Source organism: Xenopus tropicalis, chromosome 5, assembly GCF_000004195.4.
Source record: "Xenopus tropicalis strain Nigerian chromosome 5, UCB_Xtro_10.0, whole genome shotgun sequence".
Classification (NCBI taxonomy): Eukaryota; Metazoa; Chordata; class Amphibia; order Anura; family Pipidae; genus Xenopus; species Xenopus tropicalis.
The window spans coordinates 14,807,025-14,833,740 of record NC_030681.2 but is presented as its reverse complement, the minus strand read 5'-3'; the positions used below and the strand labels follow the sequence as shown (position 1 = coordinate 14,833,740).

Here is a 26,716-nt window from a genome sequence, read left to right as displayed (position 1 = left end):
CAGACTCTCTTCTCTCCCCCTCCCTTCTCCTGCTCCCCCTCCCATTAGAATTCACTCCCCCTCCCAACTCTGTGTAATCTGAGCTACCAGCAACTAGAGCTGCAGCACGGAGGCTACTGAGACCAAGCTAAAATGGCAGCTGCAATCTTCAAAAACAGAGGGAAATTCTTGGGCTCTTTACTCAGGTATGGTAATGGTTTCTGCAGAATAAATATAGTGTTCTAGGTGGCACTAATGTGGCAAATCTATTGGCAGTAAAATGCCGAAATGACTTTCCTTTTTCTTTAAGCCTGTGGAGGCTGCAGTGTATCTTCACTTTAACCTCCTGCTATGTTTTATTTTACTCATCTGCTTGGAGGATTTCTGGAGCTCTGTGAACTCTGACCATCCCTCCAGGCTATTGACTCCCCACACAGGCATAATAAAATATAAAAAAAGACAGGAAAAGAAGGGTAAGGGACAATAACGAAAGCACAAGAAAAGAAAGAGAAGTCCGCACTATATTAAATTATGCACATAATATTAATATTAGGAGTGGGTGGGGTTTAAACGCTGTGCCTTTTTGTTCCATTTCAACTAGTTAAACCACCTATATCTCTCACACGGAAGATACTATCCCGTGTGTTGTGAGTGCACTGCGAATTGCTGACTCATGCAGAAATCAGCCAATCAGAGCAGGTAAAACTGGTCAGCGACTCATAGCATGAGTTTGTTGGTCGCAGCAGGAAACAATGTCAGGTTGAGCATCTCACATGCAAACTGGTGAATATTTTATCAACTGAAGTAAATAATAGACTATTTGTAAAGCAGATTTATTATACATTACTGGATTTTTCCCTCTGATTTTTCTTTTAACACTGATATATAGGTATCCTGGCTCTCTGGGGCCAGTGAGTTGCCTGCTCTGAGAATCCCCATAACCCTGTTTACTGCACCTCTGCCTATCATTGCAGGTCATTAAACATGAGTCTAACAACTAAACAACCACTTATGGGGATATGTAATTAACTACACTAAATTTATTGTTGTAGAATGTATTTGTATTTGTGATTTATTTAAAAGAAAACATCTTATTGGTTGCTATGGGTTACTGCTTCTGGGCAAACTTTTATCACGTATGGGGGGTAAGAATGATAGTAGACAAGGCTTTACATACCCTTTATGATGAAAATAAAAGGGTGGCTGGGAGGTAGACTATTCATATATAAGGCTTATTTCCCCTTTAAAAATGAAACAAGGCTGCAAAAAATGGAACCATACCGTGCCCTTGTCCTGAAGGCACATCATGAGGGTGCAGACATCTCCTGTTGCTTGATGGTTCACCAGCATCACAGCTTCATCTTCTGAAATCGAATGGACGTTATCTCCCCATTCAACAACTGCAATCACAAAAGAGATCCAGACGTTAGTTTCCATTAATTTAATTAATATTATTCACTATTTATTTATTTTAATACTGTCATGGGAAAACATGTTTTTCAAAACCCATCAGTTAATAGAGCTTCTCCAGCAGAATCCTGCATTGTAATCTGTTTTTCCCATGGGGCTAGCCATATTCTTCATTTCCCAGGGTGCCACAGCCATGTGACCTGTGCTCTGATAAACTTCACTCACACTTTACTGCTGCGCTGCAAGTTGGAGTGATATCTCCCCCCCCCCCCTCCCAGCAGCCGATCAGCAGAACAATGGGAAGGGAGCAAGATAGCAGCTCCCAGTAGGTATCAGAATAGCACTCAATAGTAAGAAATCCAAGTCCGGCTTGGGACTCCTCCAGTTACATGGGAGTAGGAGAAACAATAGGTTAGCTGAAAGCAGTTCTAATGTGTAGCGCTGGCTGAAAGCTCAGACTCAGGCACAATGCACTGAGATGGGGCCTACACACCAATATTACAGCTACAAATACATTTGTTGGTTCATGAATAAAACATTAAATGGCAGAGGGAATTATTTGCTGTGTAAAAAGTACCCCATAAAAATCAGGACAAAATCCCCAATACAGGTATACGACCTGTTATCATGCTCCAGACCTGAGGTTTTCCAGATAAGGGGTCCTTCCATAATTTGGATCTCTATACAAGGGGGTGATTTATCAACGTTCCAAATTTTGAATTTGAATTATTGTTCAAAAAACTCAAATGTCTGATATTTATTAAGTGCAAAAACCTGAAAACTTGTGAGTTTCTATAGATGTTGTCCTAGGCAATTAAAGCCATATTTTGCATTCGAGATATTCACGTTTTCAAGTTCAAATTTGTCAACTCAAAAATTCATGGTGTTCAAGTTTATTTTATTAGAATGAGTTTAGCACAATAATAAATGAGCATTTGAAATCCAAGTTTATTCAATTTAGGAAAAAAACTCGAAAATTGATAAATAAGCCCATTGGTCTACTAAAAAAATAGTTTTACTATTAACCCCTATAAGATTGTTTTGCCTCCAATATGGATTAATAAGATCTTAGTTGGGATCAAGTACAGGTACTGTTTTATTATTACAGAGAAAAGGGAATCATTTAACCATTAAATAAACCCAATAGGGCTGTTCTGCCCCAATAAGGGGTAATTATATCTTAGTTGGGATCAAGTACAGGTACTGTTTTATTATTACAGAGAAAAGGGAATCATTTAACCATTAAATAAACCCAATAGGGCTGTTCTGCCCCCAATAAGGGGTAATTATATCTTAGTTGGGATCAAGTACAGGTACTGTTTTATTATTACAAAGAAAAAGGGAATTGCATTTTAATCAAATAATTATAATTTTTAAAAATAGTCTATGGGAGATGCCCTTCCCATAATTTTGGGCTTTCTGGGTAACGGGTTTCTGGATAACAGATCCTATACCTGTAGAATATAAAAGCCTACCTACCTGCTGTTACATGATGGCTAGCCATTCACAGCAGGAACCAGGTGACCAGGCTGCTTTACCTCTGATAATTACAGGCTTAGGATAAGACGCTCAGATACATGAGCTGATCCGGAAAGGTACAACGTTTACCGAAGGCCGAAAAGGCACTGACTAAAATGTGCATCTGGGAAACAGACAACAGTGCATCTGCCTGCTGCTAATAAATCATGTATGTGGTCCCTTTCTAACCCATAAAAGCCAAACATTATCAAACGGGAGAGTCAAATTACATTAAAATATTCAGCACAGTACTGATGCATTTAGTCTGAGTTTATGGGTTGGAATTACTCTGATCGTGCTTCTGAAATTATAATTTTCTATATTTTAAGTACTACAGTTATGGGACCTGTTATATAGAATGCTTGGGACCTGAGGATCGGAAAAAGGGGTCTTTCCGTAGTTTGGATCTCCATGCTTTAAGAATATTAAAAAATAATTTATACGTGAAATAAACCCAATAGGGCTGTTCTGCCCCAATAAGGGGTAATTATATCTTAGTTGGGATCAAGTACAGGTACTGTTTTATTATTACAGAGAAAAGGGAATCATTTAACCATTAAATAAACCCAATAGGGCTGTTCTGCCCCAATAAGGGGTAATTATATCTTAGTTGGGATCAAGTACAGGTACTGTTTTATTATTACAGAGAAAAGGGAATCATTTAACCATTAAATAAACCCAATAGGGCTGTTCTGCCCCCAATAAGGGGTAATTATATCTTAGTTGGGATCAAGTACAGGTACTGTTTTATTATTACAGAGAAAAGGGAATCATTTAACCATTAAATAAACCCAATAGGACTGTTCTGCCCCAATAAGGGGTAATTATATCTTAGTTGGGATCAAGTACAGGTACTGTTTTATTATTACAGAGAAAAGGGAATCATTTAACCATTAAATAAACCCAATAGGGATGTTCTGCCCCCAATAAGGGGTAATTATATCTTAGTTGGGATCAAGTACAGGTACTGTTTTATTATTAGAGAAAAGGGAATCATTTAACCATTAAATAAACCCAATAGGACTGTTCTGCCCCCATCTATATGCTATAAATATTCTTGTCCCACAGGCATAAAAAAAAAAAAGATTACAACCCCCCCCCCCCCCCCACCCCACCAACAAAGACAAATCATGAACCGCATTTTAGTGGGCCACCTACTATGTGCCCATACAGCAATTTCCCAACAAAACACTCTGCTTCCCTTCAACTCAGGTAGGTATAATCAAGTTTCATGGGGGTGCCAAATAAGGGCTGTTATTGGCTATTTGGTAGCCCCTATGTGGACTGGCAGCCTACAGTAGGTTCTGTTTGGCAGTGCCACAAACTAATACAGCAGGAAAGTTAAACCACATGGCAAATATTTTGCACCCCCAAACACCCAAGTCATAAGCATGGCCTGATTGGGCCACAATGGACACGTGCTTTTTAAATGGATTCTAGTGAGTGTGATTAGTGATGGCACTTAGTACAAAGTGATCAGTCTATACAAGGGCCTGTTTTACATTGCAATATAGTGGGTCAAAATCCTTTGGGAACCTATGATCACCCTATTGATCTAAGGGTGAAGACACACAGAGCTACTAGTAGCAGCTACTTGCTGTGGCTACTAAAATAGACAATGCTGATCATTTACCGATAACCATCTCTACGTGTTTTTTTAGCAGAGGCAATTCTCAGTATTGTCTATGGCAGGGGATTTTCTGGGGTTTAGTAGCCGTGAAAAAGTAGCTGCTACTAAGCAGCTCCGTGTGTCTTCACCCTAACAGTGTTGCTCACACAATACTTAAGGTGGCCATACACGGGCCGACTATAGCTGCCGATATCGGTCCCTTGGACCGATTCGGCAGCTAATCGGCCCGTGTATGGGGAGAGCAGATCGGCCTGGCCGACCGATATCTGGCCTGAAATTGGCCAGATCTCGATCGGCCAGGTTAGAAAATCTGGTCGGATCCGACTGCCCCATTGCCGCCCACATAATCCGATCGTCTGGCCCCAGGGCCAAACGATCGGATTATTATTTTTTTTACCTAAATGGTCCCCGATATCGCCCACCCGTAGGTGGGGATATCGGGGGAAGATCCGCTCGCTTGGCGACATCGCCAAGCGAGCGGATCTGCTGGTGTATGGCCAGCTTTACATTTTACATTATATCCCATGAGAATGAGTGTGCCTTTAAGAAAGCCACCATTTAAAATTCCTAGCTCCTGTTCAGCAGCAGACTAGATGGCTAATTGCAGCCTTACTCTCCATTGTACTACAACCCGTGGCCATATATATACATAACTACTAATCACCTGCAAGTCTAGGCAGGCTCGGACTCTCATGGAGAACTGAATAAACATTTATTTTTGGTCTCTAGGCTGGCTGACATTGCACATGGGAGATAAAGTTTTCAAACACAAGATGAAATACGAAGGTAGAAACATATTGGCAATGATAGTCTGCCCGACATGCATGTAACAAAAAGCTGTGAGGCTTAGGCCACAATTCTGACCATTGTGCTACGGTACCCCCAAGTTACACAGACCAATTCAAGTACTGAGCTGTCAAAGCCACAGGGGAGAACCATTCCCATAGCAGTATTTTTTGTCGAAACTCTGGACCACCCATACACTTTATCTTTTGTTTTATCAAAAGGTGGCTATCCACCAGGCCTAGACTGGCAATCTGTAAGATGCCACTGACCATCACTATTTAGTGTACCTGTGGGGCTATGTGGGCCTGTGTACTTGAACTGCCAGGCCCTATTTTGGGCCTGCTAGCCACAGGCTGATAAAGCTGCCAACGTGGCCCTTCCACTTATTGGCCCCCCTCAACAGCCTATCTGACTGATATCTGTCCAGATATCTTCTTGGCAGGTTTAAAAATTCCATATGGGGGAGGACAACATGGATGTGCTTTTGACATCCTCAATAGATCTGCATTGGTCCATATTAGAATTCCATCTTTGGCTGGGGGTCAGCCTAACTAACGGGTCAGCCTGGTTAGGCCTCCCAAATCAGGCAAATAATAGGCAGATCTGTTAGTTTATGGGCAGATTCAGGAAAAACTCATGGGATAATTTATTAGGGTTTTTATCTGTAACTTTTCCCTGGAAAAGTCAAGCTGCCGAAACAAAGACGTTTTGTAGATGGCCTCCCACTGGAACACAGATTCCTAAGATTCAGGGGATGTTGCCACAGAGTGCTGATTCTCTATCAGAAGGCTGGATCTAGGCAAGATGAATGCACATTTGCTGTCCTTGGTAATATATGTGATATTATTTTTCCATAGCACATGTTTTGTAAGGTGAGAAGCGTATCTATGAGCCATACTCCTGGGTATAGGATATGATCAAAGGCAAGTCTTTGTGTGTCTGAGAAGTCATGGAGATAAAATGCAGCCGTGTCATAGAATTGGAATTGCAGGTCTCTGGTTTGGTATCAAGGACTGCCACTTGACCTTATTGCTATTTGAGTTGTTTTAATTTTTCTTCTTGATGAACGTTGGGTGACCGGAAGGAAAGAGAATGGGGACCCCCTCCTAGATGTCAGCAATTCTGTATTCCAATTATAAGGATTTCATTATATACAGTGGAGGAAATAATTATTTGACCCCTCACTGATTTTGTAAGTTTGTCCAATGACAAAGAAATGAAAAGTCTCAGAACAGTATCATTTCAATGGTAGGTTTATTTTAACAGTGGCAGATAGCACATCAAAAGGAAAATCGAAAAAATAACTTTAAATAAAAGATAGCAACTGATTTGCATTTCATTGAGTGAAATAAGTTTTTGAACCCCTACCAACCATTAAGAGTTCTGGCTCCCACAGAGTGGTTAGACACTTCTACTCAATTAGTCAACCTCATTAAGGACACCTGTCTTAACTAGTCACCTGTATAAAAGACACCTGTCCACAGAATCAATCAATTAAGCAGACTCCAAACTCTCCAACATGGGAAAGACCAAAGAGCTGTCCAAGGATGTCAGAGACAAAATTGTAGACCTGCACAAGGCTGGAATGGGCTACAAAACCATTAGCAAGAAGCTGGGAGAGAAGGTGACAACTGTTGGTGCGATTGTTCGAAAATGGAAGGAGCACAAAATGGCCATCAATCGACCTCGCTTTGGGGCTCCACGCAAGATCTCACCTCGTGGGGTGTCAATGATTCTGAGAAAGGTGAAAAAGCATCCTAGAACTACACGGGAGGAGTTAGTTAATGACCTCAAATTAGCAGGGACCACAGTCACCAAGAAAACCATTGGAAACACTGCAATGGATTAAAATCCTGCAGGGCTCGCAAGGTCCCCCTGCTCAAGAAGGCACATGTGCAGGCCCGTCTGAAGTTTGCCAATGAACACCTGAATGATTCTGTGAGTGACTGGGAGAAGGTGCTGTGGTCTGATGAGACCAAAATAGAGCTCTTTGGCATTAACTCAACTCGCTGTGTTTGGAGGAAGAAAAATGCTGCCTATGACCCCCAAAACACCGTCCCCACCGTCAAGCATGGGGGTGGAAACATTTTGCTTTGGGGGTGTTTTTCTGCTAAGGGCACAGGACAACTTATTCGCATTAACGGGAAAATGGACGGAGCCATGTATCGTGAAATCCTGAACGACAACCTCCTTCCCTCTGCCAGGAAACTGAAAATGGGTCGTGGATGGGTGTTCCAGCACGACAATGACCCAAAACATACAGCAAAGGCAACAAAGGAGTGGCTCAAGAAGAAGCACATTAAGGTCATGGAGTGGCCTAGTCAGTCTCCGGACCTTAATCCAATAGAAAACCTATGGAGGGAGCTCAAGCTCAGAGTTGCACAGAGACAGCCTCAAAACCTTAGGGATTTAGAGATGATCTGCAAAGAGGAGTGGGACCAACATTCCTCCTAAAATGTGCGCAAACTTGGTCATCAATTACAAGAAACGTTTGACCTCTGTGCTTGCAAACAAGGGTTTTTCCACTAAGTATTAAGTCTTTTTTTGTTAGAGGGTTCAAAAACTTATTTCACTCAATGAAATGCAAATCAGTTGCTATCTTTTATTGAAAGTTATTTTTTCGATTTTCCTTTTGATGTGCTATCTGCCACTGTTAAAATAAACCTACCATTGAAATGATACTGTTCTGAGACTTTTCATTTCTTTGTCATTGGACAAACTTACAAAATCAGTGAGGGGTCAAATAATTATTTCCTCCACTGTAGAGGATAAAGTATCCCCCATAGTCCTTTATAATGCTATTAGGTGCTACCAAAGGGGTCAGTGACCATATAAAGTCATAAGGCTGGGGGCCATTTCTAACCTACCAACAGCTTCTCTGCAACCTAAAACGTTGGTTCTTCTTCCTCATGTTCTCAGGAGAATCTCTGTTGTCTTATCACTTTACCTTTAATGAAAGTAACCTACTTGGCATTTGTGCGAGAACCCAGCTCGCTGGCCTGCCCTGTCCAACCTTGACAAGAGTTCATGTCATGACATTCAATAAAACAAAAACCAGCCTTTGTGCAGACACATTAGCAATAATTTATTCCAGAATACTAAAACTCTACCAGAGCTGGCAGCAAGCAGTCAGTTATCGCTTCCGCCCAAGTGTATGGGTTCTGATTGCTAAAAAAAAAAAAGATAGAACGAACTTGGGCACTTGCAGGTCGATTTGACCCCATATATGTGGCAAAACTGGTCATTGAGTCAAGTCAAGTGCCCATTGACTGAGTGCACTACTGCATTTATCAGTGAAAATTGAGGCAAAATGGCAAGATGTGCCCCCTTGTGCCTTGGGTGCAAAAGGGCTCCTGATGCATCTGGCACATACTGGTGCTCCAGTTAGTAGGGCATACTGATGTGCAAAGGGGGCACCCATCCCTGTCCCGTACCCCTCTATGTGCTTTATTCACCTGCAGATGCAAATGTTTCTGCCTTTGGAACTGGGCCTGAAGATCTGTCTGACCATTGCATGATTGGCAAAAAAGAGTGGATGGAGCAATATGTATAGGTTTTCCCAGTTTGCCCAGCACAGTAAATTAGCTGAAAAGTCTTGGAATCAATTGCAATACATTCATCCTATGAATTTCCGAAGCATACACTATTTCTTGTACAGGAAGGGACCAATTATCCAGAATGCTCGGGACCTGGGGTTTTCCGGATAAGGGGTCTTTCTGTAATTTGGATCTCCTACCTTAAGTCTGCTATTAAAATTATTTAAACAGTAATTAAACCCAACAGGACTGTTTAGGCTCCAATAAGGATTAATTATATCTTAGTTGGGATCAAGTACAATCGTCTGTTTTATTATTAGAGAGAAAAATGAAATTTTTAAAAATGTGAATTATTTGATTACAATGGAAATCTATGGGAGATGGCCTTTCCATAATTCGGAACTTTCTGGATAAGGGGTCTGATACCCATACCTGTTAAACGTATGGTCTGTACACAGAACTACAAGCCTGCAGACCATAAAACACTAACGCAGGACAATCTCTTTCAGCTTGAGACATCTAAATTATTGCTTAAAGATCCCTAAAACAAGAGAAAATCTGTGGTTTCCCTGCGCTATTACCCCTGGCATCAACGTTAGTGGAACAATGGCAGGCAGCAAGCCAGATGCCTCTCATTTACTGGCCCCCTGAATGATTACGGAGTGATCAACACACCCAACTGCTGGACGCCTGCACAAGTCAAAGTGCTTCATTCATTGACATGAACCTACACAGAATGTTCCAAATGATCATTCTTGGAAAGAATGATAAAAAAAGATTTATTTTAGGAGAATAAAGGCCAGCACTGTAAATTATATTTATCTGCTTTAAATGTAATAAAACGGCTTAATGTGCTCCCTCTGCTGAGGGTTCTGTTGCAATCAAACTCATATTAATTCATGTTAGATATTCTCACTACACATTCACTCTTTGTTAAACAGTCTTTATTTCTGATTTAGTGCAGACAAGGGTGACAGGCTTGCCTGCAGGCTTACAATCTAAAAGTGGATAAGTGGTACAGGGAGGTGAAAAAGAGCTGCAGTCATGTGGCTACCTCTACAAACAAGTGGGCCACCAATATGGTGGGCCAAATCAGGCTGATCCATTTATTTGGACACAAAGGCACTGATCAGATGACACGGTGAGCCCCATTAGAATTAATGGTGTATTTTTCATCCATCCACTAGGGAAAAGAGCATCTTTGGATTAACACCCAATACTTGTTTTTCTTGCAGATCCCACACTCTGTTGGCACATTTAATAGAGAAGCAAAGCAGGGACGTACCACTTACTAAGGGTAAGTAACACTATATTTCCATGGCTCAAACACACTTGGCAAGGAGCAGCTATGCCCTGAGTTGCCTGGCACTACCCCTCCCACGCAGCGCATTTATGGCAAGTGCTGTTGAGTAAATGATCTTCTCACTTTGCTACACACCACACTTTAGCAACAGGTGCCCAATGATGCAGGCCTCCAGGCCTTCCCCTCTGTATCATGTATCTAGCCGGGCACATAAAGCCATCCTCCCATTCCTATGGGCGACCCACAAAATGAGTTAAGGCAATAAGGGCCAAATGAGAGAGACTGGAGAGCTGCCATTTGGGGAACTGACTCATTAGGCTACTGCTCGTCTGCCTTATTAGCTTCAACCAAGTCAGTGATTGCCAAAGAGGCCATTTAGAATCTCCAGCGCACAGAGCTGCAGATATTAGTGCCACAGTATGGCAGGACATAAGGACAAGGCTTGACTGTGCCCCCTGACGCTGGAAATTCAGTCTGGCACCCCAGGGCACAAGTGCTTGTTAAGGGCATGCTCTGTTAATAAACCCTTGAGTCTTGGCTGGAGGAGAGCTAGATTCTTCTACACAGTCAGAACCAGCAGTGCATAAATAGACAAAAAAATATTGCCTTTAATTACATTTACATATAACTGCATAAAAATATTAAAAATAGGGACACACGGAATCCACTATTTTTGGATTTAGACAAAAATATCCCACATCCCCATTAAAGCCCCCTGTGCCGGACTTCAATAAGTAGATAATTGCACATATCAGCGGGAGTGGCTACAGCTTGTGTAGCTTTGTACCAAGTCCCTGGATACTGTGCCACTAAATACTACGGTGTAGACACAACAAGGACTGGACATAAGGATTGGCAGTACTCCAGGTTTCTGGGCCAAGAAAAATTATCCACTCCAGCAACTCTAGAAAGGCTACACAACATTAATCCGACTCCACACTCTGGGAACTGCTCCACTCTCATCCCAATTCAGCTCCAATCCAAGACAGAACACAGGGTCACAGCTTCTGCTACTTTGTTTCAGGAGTCAGAACCATCAAAGCAGAGAATATAAAGAAACAGACACTGCTTTCAATTGCAGCTATATTTGAACCTTTGTTATTAATGTATACACTGCTCTTATGTTTTACAATTTCATCTGATTACTTTGGTCCCAGAAAGGCAGCAGCTTGATTTTGCTTACATGATGTATTATATGGCAATACATTTGCTTGGCATGCAGCATGACAATGAGCCCGGCGAGGCTGCTGGGATACTTGGCCTCTGCTCTTCAACACAGACGCTCTTTTGCAGATGAAAGGAGAATTAATGCAGCTTCATGAATTTCTTATGGGAAGAGAGACCCATGTGGCGTTTCAAGGCCATGTCGGATGTGTTGATGGCACATAATGAAGCCAACCTTAGGATGCAAAGATCTTACACCTCCCGAAGAACATTAGAAACTCCCTGCTGCTTAATCACACACTCCCCTAATGTGGGGTTCCCCCGCGCTCCCATGGTAACTGCTCTATGCGCACAAAGCTCTCATACGCTAGCGTGCAAAGCCACATCAGGAATGCTGGAAGGGGGAAACGTAACACATAGAATGTCACTATTTACTGGTCACTAGAGGGCACTCTTTCAATTGAGTTTAAGGAATTTTATAAAAAAAAAAAAAACCAAAAACAAATATTGGCTTCTTGATGAAGTTCTCTTCCAGGCACTGCTCCTTACAGACAAAAAAAAAGAAAAAATACAAGAAAAACTATGCCTTCAGAATGACTACTTAAGAGTTCATTTTTATTTTAATAAGTGACTTAACATTAATTGACCGTACCATATTGGAATATATATATTGCCCTTTTCCCTTGAGCTGCCATTTAGTGATGGGCTGTGTGCTCCCTCAGAGATCAGCTGACAGGAAGTGATGCAGCTCTAACTGTAACAGGAAGTAGTGTGGGAGCAAAAGGCAGAACTCTGTCCATTCATTGGCTGATCGGGCCTAGCATGATGAAAAAATGACAGAACTCAAAAATCACCACAGTGATTTAACTATATGCCTCTTTCTAGTACAGGTATGGGATCCCTTTTCCGGAAATTCCTTATCCAGAAAGTTCTGAATTACGGAAAGGCCATCTCCCATAGACTCCATTATAAGCAAATAATTCTAATTTTTAAAAATGATTCCCTTTTTCTCTGTAATAATAAAACAGTACCTGTAATTGATCCCAACTAAGATATAATTACCCCTTATTGGGGCAGAACAGCCCTATTGGGTTTATTTCATGGTTAAATGATTCCCTTTTCTCTGTAATAATAAAACAGTACCTGTACTTGATCCCAACTAAGATATAATTACCCCTTATTGGGGCAGAACAGCCCTATTGGGTTTATTTCATGGTTAAATGATTCCCTTTTCTCTGTAATAATAAAACAGTACCTGTACTTGATCCGAACTAAGATATAATTATCCCTTATTGGGGCAGAACAGCCCTATTGGGTTTATTTAATGGTTAAATGATTCCCTTTTCTCTGTAATAATAAAACAGTACCTGTACTTGATCCCAACTAAGATATAATTACCCCTTATTGGGGGCAGAACAGCCCTATTGGGTTTATTTCATGGTTAAATGATTCCCTTTTCTCTGTAATAATAAAACAGTACCTGTACTTGATCCCAACTAAGATATAATTACCCCTTGTTGGGGGCAAAATAGTCCTACTGGGTTTATTCAATATTTAAATGAATTTTAGCAGACTTACGGTATGGAGATCTAAATTACAGAAAGATCCCTTATCCAGAAAACCTCAGGTCCCAAGCATTCTGGATAACAGGTCCCATACCTGTATTCAAATGTTGGCAGGTATGCATACTGCCAGTCTGCCACATTCACTTTAATATAACTGTAATTGTACGGTGATGGTATTGGGGGACAAGCTGTCCAGAATAAGAGGGGCCACCAATTGGATCTTTTCCCAGGGCCCACCAAGGTCTTAAAATTACCCTGTCTATAGAGTAAAGCCCATACACAGTGAGCCCATACAGATGAGTGGGTCCCCGATTTGGCCACCTACATGCTAGGCTAAATCAAGCCGATATCTGGCAAGTTTGAATATCCCATATGGCAAACTGCATAGGCTCGTAGAGGTAGTTCTCCTTCATCAGGCCAACCTTAGAATGGCTGTATAATCTATTTATTGGCACCAAGGCCAAAATCAGATCAGACAGCGGGGTCTAAGCAGACCCAGACTGTATTTTTATTAGTATTATTTAATCATCTAAATTAAATAAACTTACATATTGAATGCTCGCTTATTTATTAATAAGGAAAACTCGTTCTAATAAAAAACTTGAATATCTCATTTGAGCCAGAGAGAGCAGTTTAGTGCTTGAAATGGCAATATTGCAGTATTAACCATCAGGATTATCCAATATTTGGGATTATCCTATGGTACATACCACTAAAGTATAATTGTCATATTTCACTTATATGAAATGCTCTTTTTTTGGCATTTATTTTTTGAGACCTGCAGAGTTTATGGGCGTTTTTTCCCTTTACGGGAGTGTTTTTAGAATTTGCCCCAGGTACAGAAATAGCTAGCTGCTGAAAAGGACAGATGCTAATGTCTGATTCTGCAAACACTGCAATATACGCTCCAAAGCAATAATGGCAAATTAAAAAAATAAAAATAAAAAAGTAAAATTAGTGTAAAAAAGAGAACATCACGTTCCTATTTGTAATTTGTTTTTTTTTTGGGGGGGGGGGGTAATATAAAACAAACTCCCCTTCCTTGATAAGAATTCTATTACAATAATACCGGTAAATCATTTTTGGTTTCTGTATCACATACTTAAAGGGGAAGTACGTTTTTTTTTTTTTTTAACATTAGTTCGATCAATAGGGCTGGTGTCAAACATACTTTATGCCTATTGTTCAAGTAACAGGATAAAAACTTCATAAAAGAAAAAGATTTTTCCATTAAAATAATGTTGCCAATTTGTATTTATTAACAAAAATGCACAAAACGGGCCGGCTGTGACGTAGGAGGGGATGGGGGTGGTGTCAAAATGGGTGAGGATATGATGTCACAGATGTTTCAAAGAGGATAGGGGAAGGAGGAGGAAGGTTTGGAGAGGGTTCTGGGCGGATTGAGAGTTAAAGGGGTGGGCCAGGAGCTGAACTTCAGGATATCGGATCAGATACCAGCCTTGGCAGGTAAAAAAACGGCCAGGTAGCAACCCTATGCTGAAAAGATCATTATTTCGTTGCTCTCTGTCCAAGCCAGGGTGGTCGGTGACCCCCTTGGTGGTGTAAGATCTGGTCTGTAGAAGAATAACTTCACAAGCAGAACCAGGGAAGCACAGGGATTGATCTCTACTGCACATTCTTTGTATTTCCATATCCCTTTTCCAATTGGCCGATACAATTCAGCTGACCAAATTGTTGACTGCCATGGAAACCGGTAAGGAAGGGGGTGCATAGTAAGAACTGTTGTCAATACCTCCTATGAGGACTACATCAGAATATTCAGTGATAAAGAATAGAAGCCCCCTGGTTGGCAGGCAGTGAGAGGGGATCTGTTCAGCATAACTTTTCCAGGCCAATATACTGGAAACTTGTTTTTTGCTAATAAAAATATATTAAAAGGTAGAAACTATTTATTTTCATGACATTACACTGTATGACTTGAACCCTTAGACTAGTGCTGGCCGGCATATTTTTCACATAATGATGAAGCTATACAGAGAAGTTTATGGGATCCATGAAAGCACTGGGGGCCCTAAAGTCTTTTAATGGGTCAAATCCAGCTCAGGACTGTAAGACCTTATTTAGTGCTCCCAAATATATGTACTCACACACACACACGTACACACACGCGCCCACAAGCGTTAAGTGAAATTTCACAGTTCATTGACTCCAGTAATGACATTTCTATACACACCTTGGCGGCCTCTGTGTGGCACATAAATAAAATACAGTTTGCAGGTTGGCAGGACAAATAAGCTCTTTACTGGGTGCTGGAGTAAACTGGGCCCTGGTGGTGACCAATTGCAAATTCTCTGACTATATCACTGTCTACATCATATTAAAAGTTAATTTCAAAGGTGGACAGTTCACCTTTAAGCAAAATTTTCACAGGCACTTTGTTTATGATACGCCCTTCATCAGGTCCTGACCAAATACTGGACATAAGGCGATACAATGGCAAAGTTTGCCTGATTAAGTAAAAGTCACTGCAACAAATTGGATGTTTGCTTTAATTTTCTAAGGTCAGTGACACACGGGGAGATTAGTCGCCCGCGATAAGGGAGATTTGTCGTGGCATGACTAATCTCCCCGTGTGTCACTGCCCTAAACTACACCAGACCTTAAAAAAAAACAACATTGGGCTCAGCTTTAAAAAAAACAAACAAAAAAAAAAAAACGCTTCTATTTTTCCCAAAAAAACTGTAGAAGAAAAGCAAAATTTAAAAAAAGAATAATCTGTCCCACAACTAAGATTGCCACCTATCCGGTTTTGACCCAGACAGCACGGTTTGCAAAAGGGCAGTCTGGGTCAAAACCTCCTGCCCAGTTTTCTAAATTAGAAAAACCGGGCAGGACTCCCTGAGACTGAAGCGGAGATCAGCCAGTTGTCGATTGCAGCGTCATAACCCGTCACAACCACGCCTTTCCCCCGCCTCCATGACATCATGGCCCTGCCTCTTACCCACCCCCCCGACATCACTACCCGCCCCCTGCCCAGCGACAAACGCCGGCAGAGGTGGCAACCCTACCCACAACACACAGGGAATCTTGAAAACCACATTATCTTTCATATATTTTGTTATAATGTAAACATGTCGCCTTTCAATTTTAACAAAAACATACTGTGTTAGTCCAAAGTAGCAGAAGCTGTTCTCCTCCAGGTCTTTTATTTAACTGGCATCTACTACACTGTCATAGGCAGGAGTGTAGAGAATGTAGAAACTGGCTTTAATAGCAATTACATTTACAAAAAAGTAACTTAACCCTAAAACGATATCTGGCTAGAAATGCTGTATTTTATATACTGAACTTACTTCCCCAGACTAAAGAGCCGGCACCCCTATAACGATCCAAATCTTTCAAAGTTGTGTGCAGCAGCTTCCCCCATCTTTGATTTTGTTAGTAGAGTCAATGGCACTGCACATGCTCAGTGTGCTCTGGGCTGCTGGTGACAAGCTAAGCTTAGGGGTCATAACAAATAACTAAGCAGGAAATGACATGAAGCTGATGCCACAGGGCTGGAGTTAACCTTTAAATCATTTATAAAGTGAGTGTGAAAAGCAAGCTTAGCTAAGCGAGTACAAGCCCAGATGTCTGATATAAAGTAGCCTTTTCCCCTGGTAGTATCTGTATACATGGCTTGTTACTCCTATTACTCAGGACTGTACATGAAGGATGCAAGTCAAGTCTCGTTGACTAAAGCATCCCCCCCCCCCAGCACACACAGAGGAGTTCCCTCATTGGGACTGACAGGCCAAGAATGAAGTAACTGGAGCAGATAACGTGAATACCGAGACGCAGGCTGGATGGGCCTCCATGTCGGCAAACATCAGTTATGCAGAAGCAGGAACCCTAATAGCAAAGCCGCACACTGCTCAGAATGGAAAATCCCAGCACCCGTCACTAATAGTATTGCAATCCGGTGGCTCGCCGGCCAACCACACAGCAGGGTTATGGAACATATCCTCAGCCTAATCCTTTAGCCACAATCAGATCATTCATTTCAGCAGCAGCTCAGCCCGTCACCTGGGAAAATCCTAAGTGCCCTGAGCAACTGGGCCAGGTCTAGGGCAGGGCAGAAAGGTGGGTAGGAAAATAATGGTGCAAAAAAACTACTAAACATATTGTTTAACAATTATCAGCTATTTTTGCTTCAGCAAATTTCATTAAAACTGACCCAAATCCTAAATTCTATCCCTGCTAATTAATACTTTTACGGGCTCAAAATCCTGTGGTGGAAACATTGGTTACCAGATAGAAACTTGGGCCACTTGGCCAATGGCACAGCACGATTTTGGGCATTTTGCTACCTAATAATTTAACAGCTCTATGGCAGGGCAACCAACAAAATGTCCTGGAATTGAGAAGAACCACAGTGGTCACAGCACCCTACAAAAACAAGCAACCACCTCCCATTTTTTTTTTTTTAACTAGGGGCATTCCACGCTTGGAAAATGCTGCTGCTGTACAGCAGAGAGTCCTCGAGAAAGCTCATTTCTATGGGATAACCATCGTGATAACCACGATGTTCAAAACAAACAAAGGTGCTTTATAATTATAACTACAATAACAGCCATAAAGCAAAGCAGGACTGCTGCTTACAATAGGGGGGGGGGGGGGTCAGATAGGATCTGTGCCACTGTGACAGAATGCTCTGTTATACAGATAGCTAGAATCTCAGCCATAAAGCAGGGCAGGACTGCTGCTTACAATGGGGGGGGGGGGTCAGATAGGATCTGTGCCACTGTGACAGAATGCTCTGTTATACAGATAGCTAGAATCTCAGCCATAAAGCAGGGCAGGACTGCTGCTTACAATGGGGGGGGGGGGGGGGGGATCAGATAGGATCTGTGCCACTGTGACAGAATGCTCTGTTATACAGATAGCTAGAATCTCAGCCATAAAGCAGGGCAGGACTGTTGCTTACAATGGAGGGGATCAGATAGGATCTGTGCCACTGTGACAGAATGCTATGTTATACAGATAGCTAGAATCTCAGCCATAAAGCAGGGCAGGACTGCTACTTACAATGGGGGGGGGGGGGGGGGATCAGATAGGATCTGTGCCACTGTGACAGAATGCTCTGTTATACAGATAGCTAGAATCTCAGCCATAAAGCAGGGCAGGACTGCTGCTTACAATGGGGGGGATCAGATAGGATCTGTGCCACTGTGACAGAGTGCTCTGTTATACAGATAGCTAGAATCTCAGCCATAAAGCAGGGCAGGACTGCTGCTTACAATGGGGGGGATCAGATAGAATCTGTGCCACTGTGACAGAATGCTCTGTTATACAGATAGCTAGAATCTCAGCCATAAAGCAGGGCAGGACTGCTGCTTACAATGGGGGGATCAGATAGGATCTGTGCCACTGTGACAGAATGCTCTGTTATACAGATAGCTAGAATATCAGCCATAAAGCAGGGCAGGACTGCTGCTTACAATGGGGGGGGGGATCAGATAGGATCTGTGCCACTGTGACAGAATGCTCTGTTATACAGATAGCTAGAATCTCAGCCATAAAGCAGGGCAGGACTGCTGCTTACAATGGGGGGATCAGATAGGATCTGTGCCACTGTGACAGAATGCTCTGTTATACAGATAGCTAGAATCTCAGCCATAAAGCAGGGCAGGACTGCTGCTTACAATGGGGGGGGGGGGGGGGGATCAGATAGGATCTGTGCCACTGTGACAGAATGCTCTGTTATACAGATAGCTAGAATCTCAGCCATAAAGCAGGGCAGGACTGCTGCTTACAATGGGGGGGGGGGGGGGGGGGGGATCAGATAGGATCTGTGCCACTGTGACAGAATGCTCTGTTATACAGATAGCTAGAATCTCAGCCATAAAGCAGGGCAGGACTGTTGCTTACAATGGAGGGGATCAGATAGGATCTGTGCCACTGTGACAGAATGCTCTGTTATACAGATAGCTAGAATCTCAGCCATAAAGCAGGGCAGGACTGCTACTTACAATGGGGGGGGGGGATCAGATAGGATCTGTGCCACTGTGACAGAATGCTCTGTTATACAGATAGCTAGAATCTCAGCCATAAAGCAGGGCAGGACTGCTGCTTACAATGGGGGGGATCAGATAGGATCTGTGCCACTGTGACAGAGTGCTCTGTTATACAGATAGCTAGAATCTCAGCCATAAAGCAGGGCAGGACTGCTGCTTACAATGGGGGGGATCAGATAGAATCTGTGCCACTGTGACAGAATGCTCTGTTATACAGATAGCTAGAATCTCAGCCATAAAGCAGGGCAGGACTGCTGCTTACAATGGGGGGGGGGGATCAGATAGGATCTGTGCCACTGTGACAGAATGCTCTGTTATACAGATAGCTAGAATCTCAGCCATAAAGCAGGGCAGGACTGCTGCTTACAATGGGGGGGGATCAGATAGGATCTGTGCCACTGTGACAGAATGCTCTGTTATACAGATAGCTAGAATCTCAGCCATAAAGCAGGGCAGGACTGCTGCTTACAATGGGGGTGGATCAGATAGGATCTGTGCCACTGTGACAGAATGCTCTGTTATACAGATAGCTAGAATCTCAGCCATAAAGCAGGGCAGGACTGCCGCAGAGAAGTAATCTGAACAGGCTGTAACAAACTGACTTCTTCCAGCCCTGCTAGCCCCACACTAATACAAATGAACTAAACCCCCAGGGCAGGGAATGAAGGAGGCACCTACCAGGCTTGTGCCCACTGTACTTTAATTACAATACAGTCACTATCCTGCCCCCAAGGACAGAAGGCCTCTGCCAACGAGACATGGAAAATATCCTATGGAGGCATACCTGGGAGTTCATTCTTAAGAAGGGAAGGAACGCAACAGAAATTTTCTGAGGGATCAAGAGATTTGCTAAAGCAGCCCTTACGTGCTTATTATTATTTGTTATGGCAACGGCACCCTCCTCCCCCTTCTATAGAGCATCTAGTAGTTGGGTCAGGTTCAGTTATAATGTGGCTCCCCTTTCCTACTGTATCTCACTACCCCAGGAACCCAGTAAGCTGAACTGCTAAACACAACAATGTTTATTTAATTTAAGTCTACTTGTGTCTGCAAGTGCAAACATAAAGAGGGTTAGGCCTAACAGAAGCAGCAAAGGGTAAATACAGAAAGGGCAAGGCCTAGCAGAACCTACATAGTATAAATACAGAGAGGAATGGGCCTAGCAGGACCTGCACAGTATGAATACAGAGAGGGCTAGGCCTAGCAGGACCTGCACAGTATGAATACAGAGAGGTATAGGCCTAGACCTGCACAGTATGAATACAGAGAGGGCTAGGCCTAGCAGGACCTGCACAGTATGAATACAGAGAGGTATAGGCCTAGCAGGACCTGCACAGTATGAATACAGAGAGGTATAGGCCTAGACCTGCACAGTATGAATACAGAGAGGAATGGGCCTAGCAGGACCTGCACAGTATGAATACAGAGAGGGCTAGGCCTAGCAGGACCTGCACAGTATGAATACAGAGAGGGCTAGGCCTAGCAGGACCTGCACAGTATGAATACAGAGAGGTATAGGCCTAGACTGCACAGTATGAATACAGAGAGGACTAGGCCTAGCAGGACCTGCATATTATATATTCAGAGAGGGCTAGGCCTAGCAGGACCTAAACAGTATGAATACAAAGAGGGCTAGGCCTAGCAGGACCTAAACAGTATGAATACAGAGAGGGCTAGGCCTAGACATGCACAGTATAATACAGAGAGGGATAGGTCTAACAGGACCTGCACAGTATAAACACAGAGAGAGCTAGGCCTAGCAGAACCTATATATTATGAATACAGAGAGAGCTAGGCCTAGCAGTACCTGCACTGTATGAATACAGAGAGGGATAGGCCTAGCAGGACCTGCACTGTATGAATACAAAGAGGGATAGGCCTAGCAGGACCTGCATAGTATAATACAGAGAGGGATTACGAAGAGAAAGCTAGGCCTAGCAGAACCTATTTATTATTAATAAAGAGAGAGCTAGGCCTAGACCTGCACAGTATGAATACAGAGAGGGCTAGGCCTAGCAGTACCTGCACTGTATAAATACAGAGAGGGCTAGGCCTAGCAGGACCTGTATATTATATATTCAGAGAGGGCTAGGCCTAGCAGGACCTGTATATTATATATTCAGAGAGGGCTAGGCCTAGCAGGACCTGTATATTATATATTCAGAGAGGGCTAGGCCTAGCAGGACCTGTATATTATATATTCAGAGAGGGCTAGGCCTAGCAGGACCTATACCCTATGAATATGGAGAGGGCTATGCATAGCAGGACCTATATATTATGGATACAGAAGGGGATAGGCCTAGCAGAACCTGCACAGTTCAAATAGAGAGAATACTAGGCCTAGCAGTACCTATATATTATGGATACAGAGAGGGCTAGGCCTAGCAGTACTAGTTACAAGTTAATGCTGTTTAATTACCCTGTCAGAAAACACCCTAGGTTAGCAAGGCTAGAACTAGTGTTTCTTTAGATTTGACTTGTCATCCTGTATTCTATATTTGAATATGCCTGTTAAAAGGAACATGTATATGTCAAGATAGTGTATGTAAACTGAATGCAGTCCAAAGAGAGGGGCAAGAGTGGGCAAGTTGTTAATTCCAGGAATAAAATCACAGTGCATGTCAAACAGGCACAGCGTGGCTGTCTTACCCTTCCTCGGGTAATTATATGTACTACAGACAAACGCCCACAGGACAGATCCCACTTATTGTCAGGAAAACAGAATATGTCTGCTCCACTACCAGGCAAACCTGCTTTCACCTTCAGCGGCCAAATTGACTATTTACACTGACCTGCTACCCCCAGGACAAAGAAACACTGAACTAGCCCAAACAACCGCTGAACTGGCCCAAACAACCAGAGACACAGGAATGTGACAGAAAGCACTTTAGGGCATATTCCTATTATCTCATACACTGAATGAGGGAAGAAAGCAGGTTTCTCAAGGAGCAGCCAATAGACCTTTGAGACAAACCTTTACTTCTGTTGTCCCGTAAAACCTAATTATATACACATATACATTCATAGCTTAAGGGTTCTCCTTGTGTCTTGGGCAGCCAAAAAAAGAAACGGAATGTTCCGTAGTGCCCGCTCCACAAATGCCTAAGTAACTCCAGTAGTTGAGATAATATGCAAGACCTTTAGAACAGACAAATGCTAAGGTTTATTATTCTTGGAGAAAAAAGAAGGCCCATCCCCAGGCTATGTTTAATGATAAGCCAGAGGGGCTGCCGGATTTAGGGCAGGCACACAGCCATGACTGCACATACAGGTAGCCAACTATTTGCCAGTCTTGAGCCGAGCCTATAGGTGTTGTACCCAATCAGCCAACCCCTTCCGTTGGCTACATTTCGGAGGAAAGTGGCAATGCCTGATCCCAACCCAAGGCCATTCCATTTCTCCATACCCACAAACATAACACAAGGAGAAGCAATGTTGCAGTCAAATCTCCTCTCTGCTCCTAATTGCAGGTCTCTATAAAAATATATTGCATAAACAACCTCATATGTAAAACCCTGCTTCATCTAAATAATCCATTTTCATAAAAATATACTTTTCTACTAGTATGTGCTATTGGGTAATCCTAAATAGAAAACTGCCATTTTAAGAATCAATGGCCGCCCCCTAGTATCATAGGATTCATAGTGCACACAAACAAGCCAAGGCACACATACATGCTAGGCCCCATCAGCCAATTAATGGACAGATATTTACGGATATATACAGTGGATATAAAAAGTCTACACACCCCTGATAAAATGTCAGGTTCCTGTGCTGTACAAAAATGAGACAAAGATAAATCATTTCAGAACTTTTCCCATCTTTAATGTGACCTATAAACTGTACCACAATTGAAAAACAAACTGAAATCTTTTAGGTGGAGGGAAGAAAACCAAAAAACTAAAATAATGTGGTTGCATAAGTGTGCACCCCCTCTTCTAACTGGGGATGTAGCTGTGTTCAGAATTAAGCAATCACATACAGCATACACCTGCCATCAAACATGATTTTAAATGTGATTGCTTAATTCTGAACACAGCTACATCCCCAGTTAGAAGAGGGGGTGCACACTTATGCAACCACATTATTTTAGTTTGTTTTTCAGTTGAGTGGTACAGTTTATAGGTCACATTAAAGATGGGAAAGGTTCTGAAATGCTTTATCTTTGTCTCATTTCTGTACAGCACAGGAACATGACATTTTACCAGGGGTGTGTAGACTTTTTATATCCACTGTATTTATTCCAATTTGGGGAGGTTCTTTAATAGGTCACTTAACATAATATAAACTGTTGGTTAAGTATTCATTCATTTATAAAGCACCAACATATCCCGCAGCACTGAGTTCATACACTGAACATACAGAATTACATAATCGATACAAAAGTTGAAGATGGCCCTGCCCAAAAGAGCTTACAATCTATAGATACCTTCTACTGAAGCACAGAAGGGAAATGCAGAGCTCGCTGCAAACAAACACTGATTTAATTGTCCTCAGAGGCAGCTCCTCAGCAAGGGAATTAGTGCGCATATGCCTGCTTGCTAGGGACCTCAATATAAAAACAATTTGAGATAAATCTTCAGAGAATACAGCGGAGAAACAATTGCTGAATAATCGAATGCGAAATTCAATTTTATCAGTCTGAGAGGAAAATGCTCCACATCAATTGCTGCATCAATTTATGCCTAACACAGGAAATAACACTGGCATGCTAGGGTCCAATCCAGAAATACCACAGATGGCCAATTTTCTATACAGTTTAGTCATTTTTAAACCAAACTGCATGCTTGATGGGCCGTGGCTAGGCTCTTCTTCAGGGCAATCTGTCCCATCAAGCTGAGATGTGATTCTATTGATCAACACAAAGGGAAAGCAAGGTGACACAACTTGCTAATAGTAGGGGATCACGGTCTGCAGTGCAACTATCTGGGCCCAAAAGCCCATTTAAAAATCAGACTGATCATATCAGCTTAGCACAATCTGCCCATGCACATGTGACCAAACTGTACCAATATATAAGCATCTACCCCCCCCCCCCCCCCCCCCATTTTTAGCGATGATGGAAACATTTCAGAATCTTTACTAAATGTACACATTTTTATCATGTTTGTTGCTTAGGGCTACTGCTCGTCAGATTAGGGGGAAAAAACGGTAAATTGTAAGGGTGGGGTTAAACTGGATCCATATGGTGGTAGCCACTCTGGAAAACCATAAGGGCTATAGTACTTGGAGCAAATTTGAGCTTTTTGCCTGTTGCCGTTTAGTGGGCAGGCAGCAAAATGCTTGAATTTGACCATTAAGGCTAATGGAGCGATTTAATTGCCCGCAATAGATCTCGGCTACTGGGGCGACTAAACTCTCTGAAATGGCATACGCATGGCTTCATCTTTCCGTAGTTGTGCAAAGTTTCCTTCTGTAGGCTTTCTCGCCAGCGATTCCTATTGTTACAGATGGAAAGGCATTTCGGAGCGGTTATTTGCCTGCGGTACTACAGATCTACTGCAGGTGACTAAATGGCTCCATCAGACATTAGCCCATCAGCCTTCACTGGTAATCGCTCCTACCCAGTAGGTGCCCCCATGGGTCAGGCAATTACCACTTGGGTTACAAACCTACCGAGTAGGTGAGACTTCATTAGTAACCGCACTGACCTCGGGCAGGCAATTACTGCTTGGTCACCTAGTGTAGCCCCTTTAAATAAAAACCTGAACAGTGGGCGCACAGAGGGGAAGTGATTACCACTAAAGTCTATGAAGAGGCAAATTTGAACATTTTTCTGCCGACTGAACCCTGTACATCAAACCAATAACACTAGAAGCAGCCCAACTGGTGGCGTAGACACCTACAATTAAAGGGTTTGCTCACCTCTTAATTAAAGTAATACGGTCACAGGAAAACATGTTTTATACAAAACCCATCAGTTAATAGAGCTTCTCCAGCAGAATCCTGCATTGTAATCTGTTTTTCAAAAAAGCAGATTTTCTTATATTTAATTTTGAAATGTCACATGGGGCTAGCCATATTCTTCATTTCCCAGGGTGCCACAGTCATATGACCTGTGCTCTGATAAACTTCAGTCTCACTTTACTGCTGCGCTGCAAGTTGGAGCGATATCCCCCCCCCTCCCAGCAGCCGATCAGCAGAACAATGGGAAGGGAGCAAGATAGCAGCTCCCAGTAGGTATCAGAATAGCTCTCAATAGTAAGAAATCCAAGTCCGGCTTGGGACTCTTCCAGTTACATGGGAGTAGGAGAAACAATAGGTTAGCTGAAAGCAGTTCTAATGTGTAGCTTCTGAAAGCTCAGACTTAGGCTTCAGGGTGCTATTCTGAGACAGTCAGCATCAAGGCAGCCCCTAAATTTCGCTGCAGCGGGGCAGCATGCCGCCCCTAAGTTTGTGCCCTCGCCACAAATCCGGCATGTAGACAGTCGGCAATTGGCCTTCTTGTTTTATTATTTGTGTTTTTTTAATTATTTCGCTTTTTGTTCAGCAGCTCTGCAGTTTGTAATACTGGCAGCTATCTGGTTGCTATGGTCCAATTTAACCTAGCAACCAGGCAGTTGTTTGAATGAGAGACGGAATTATGAATAAAGGTGGGTCGAAATAAAAAAGCTAAGTAATAAAGAGTAACAATAAATAAAATTGTAGCCTCACAGAGAAATGTTTTTTGGCTGCTGGGGTCATTGACCCCTATCTGAAAATTAGACAGTTAGGTGAAGGCAGCAAATAATTCAAAAACTATAAAAAATAAATAAATAATGAAGACCAATTGAAAAGTTGCTAAGAATAGGCCATACTGTAACATACTAAAAGTTAACCTAAAGGTGAACCACCACTTTAACACCTGCAAGGATATTGTGGTGGCTCACCTACCCTGACTCTATTAGAGCCATGCAAGGTGACCTAGTTGCCCTTGTAGTCTCCAAGCAGTTTCAGCTGTAAAGCCACAGGTTATTCTATGGCAAGAATGTCTTATGAGTAGATCTAAAGAAACAGTGCCCTTCAGTGATACAAAAAGTCTACCTCGCAGCCGTGCAGGCTCCCTTTGTTTAATTTTCCAAGGCAGTCAGACTGTATCAGTGGCCCGGCTGGAATGGAAATGCTTGTTTGGTGCATTTTGAACCAAGTACCTTTTTTACACGGGAGCATTGATGTTTTACTCAACACCTATCACCTAAGCCAAACTCGGGTTGCTATGGAACGTGCTATGGAAAGAAAAACAGGAAGTCAAGCAGACAAAGCAAATGAACTCGCTATGCCAACACCGTGGGCACGGCAACCTGATCCCTTACTAGAGAGAGCTTCCTTTTGAGCCAAACGAGCAGCTGTAAAGTGAAAATATATGTAAAAAAGGAAAAGGCACGAAAAGCAAACTGCTCTGTGCTTATCGGCTCTATAAATACACTATACCGCCAGCGTCACACCCCTTCCTGAAACGAAAACATCAGGCAAATGCTATGCCCCCCACTTTAGTAATCACGGACACTTACACCAATTACTTGTCCTTACAGCAATGGTTCCCTCCCCGCACAGCCCTCGGGCTAAACACAACCGCACCAGATTTCAGGAATAATCAATGAACGAGGAAACCGGCTGCATGGGAAATATAGATCCGTTACCTCCGAACAGGGACAGGGCAAAGCAATACAATGGCTGCGTGCCACTTTTCTCGATAAATAGGTTTTACAATGACGGCATGAGTACAGGTTGTTTTGTACAAATGAATCACAGGCACCTGCGCTAATGTCAAATGAAAAATATGGCAACTCCAGCCACAGCTGTTATCTCAGTAAAGTGCATGACGCGCA

The 26,716-nt window shown here is 42.6% G+C and overlaps 1 protein-coding gene across 1 annotated transcript in view; it reads right to left on the bottom strand.

Moving 5' to 3' along the window:
- The window catches only part of lpgat1 (lysophosphatidylglycerol acyltransferase 1), a 69,560-nt gene that overhangs the window by 36,335 nt on the left and 6,509 nt on the right, over positions 1-26,716 (bottom strand). Inside the window, exon 3 of the mRNA XM_018094115.2 lies at positions 1,261-1,379. Within this exon, the coding sequence (XP_017949604.1) occupies positions 1,261-1,379 (119 nt within the window). The remainder of the gene's footprint in view (positions 1-1,260; positions 1,380-26,716) is intronic.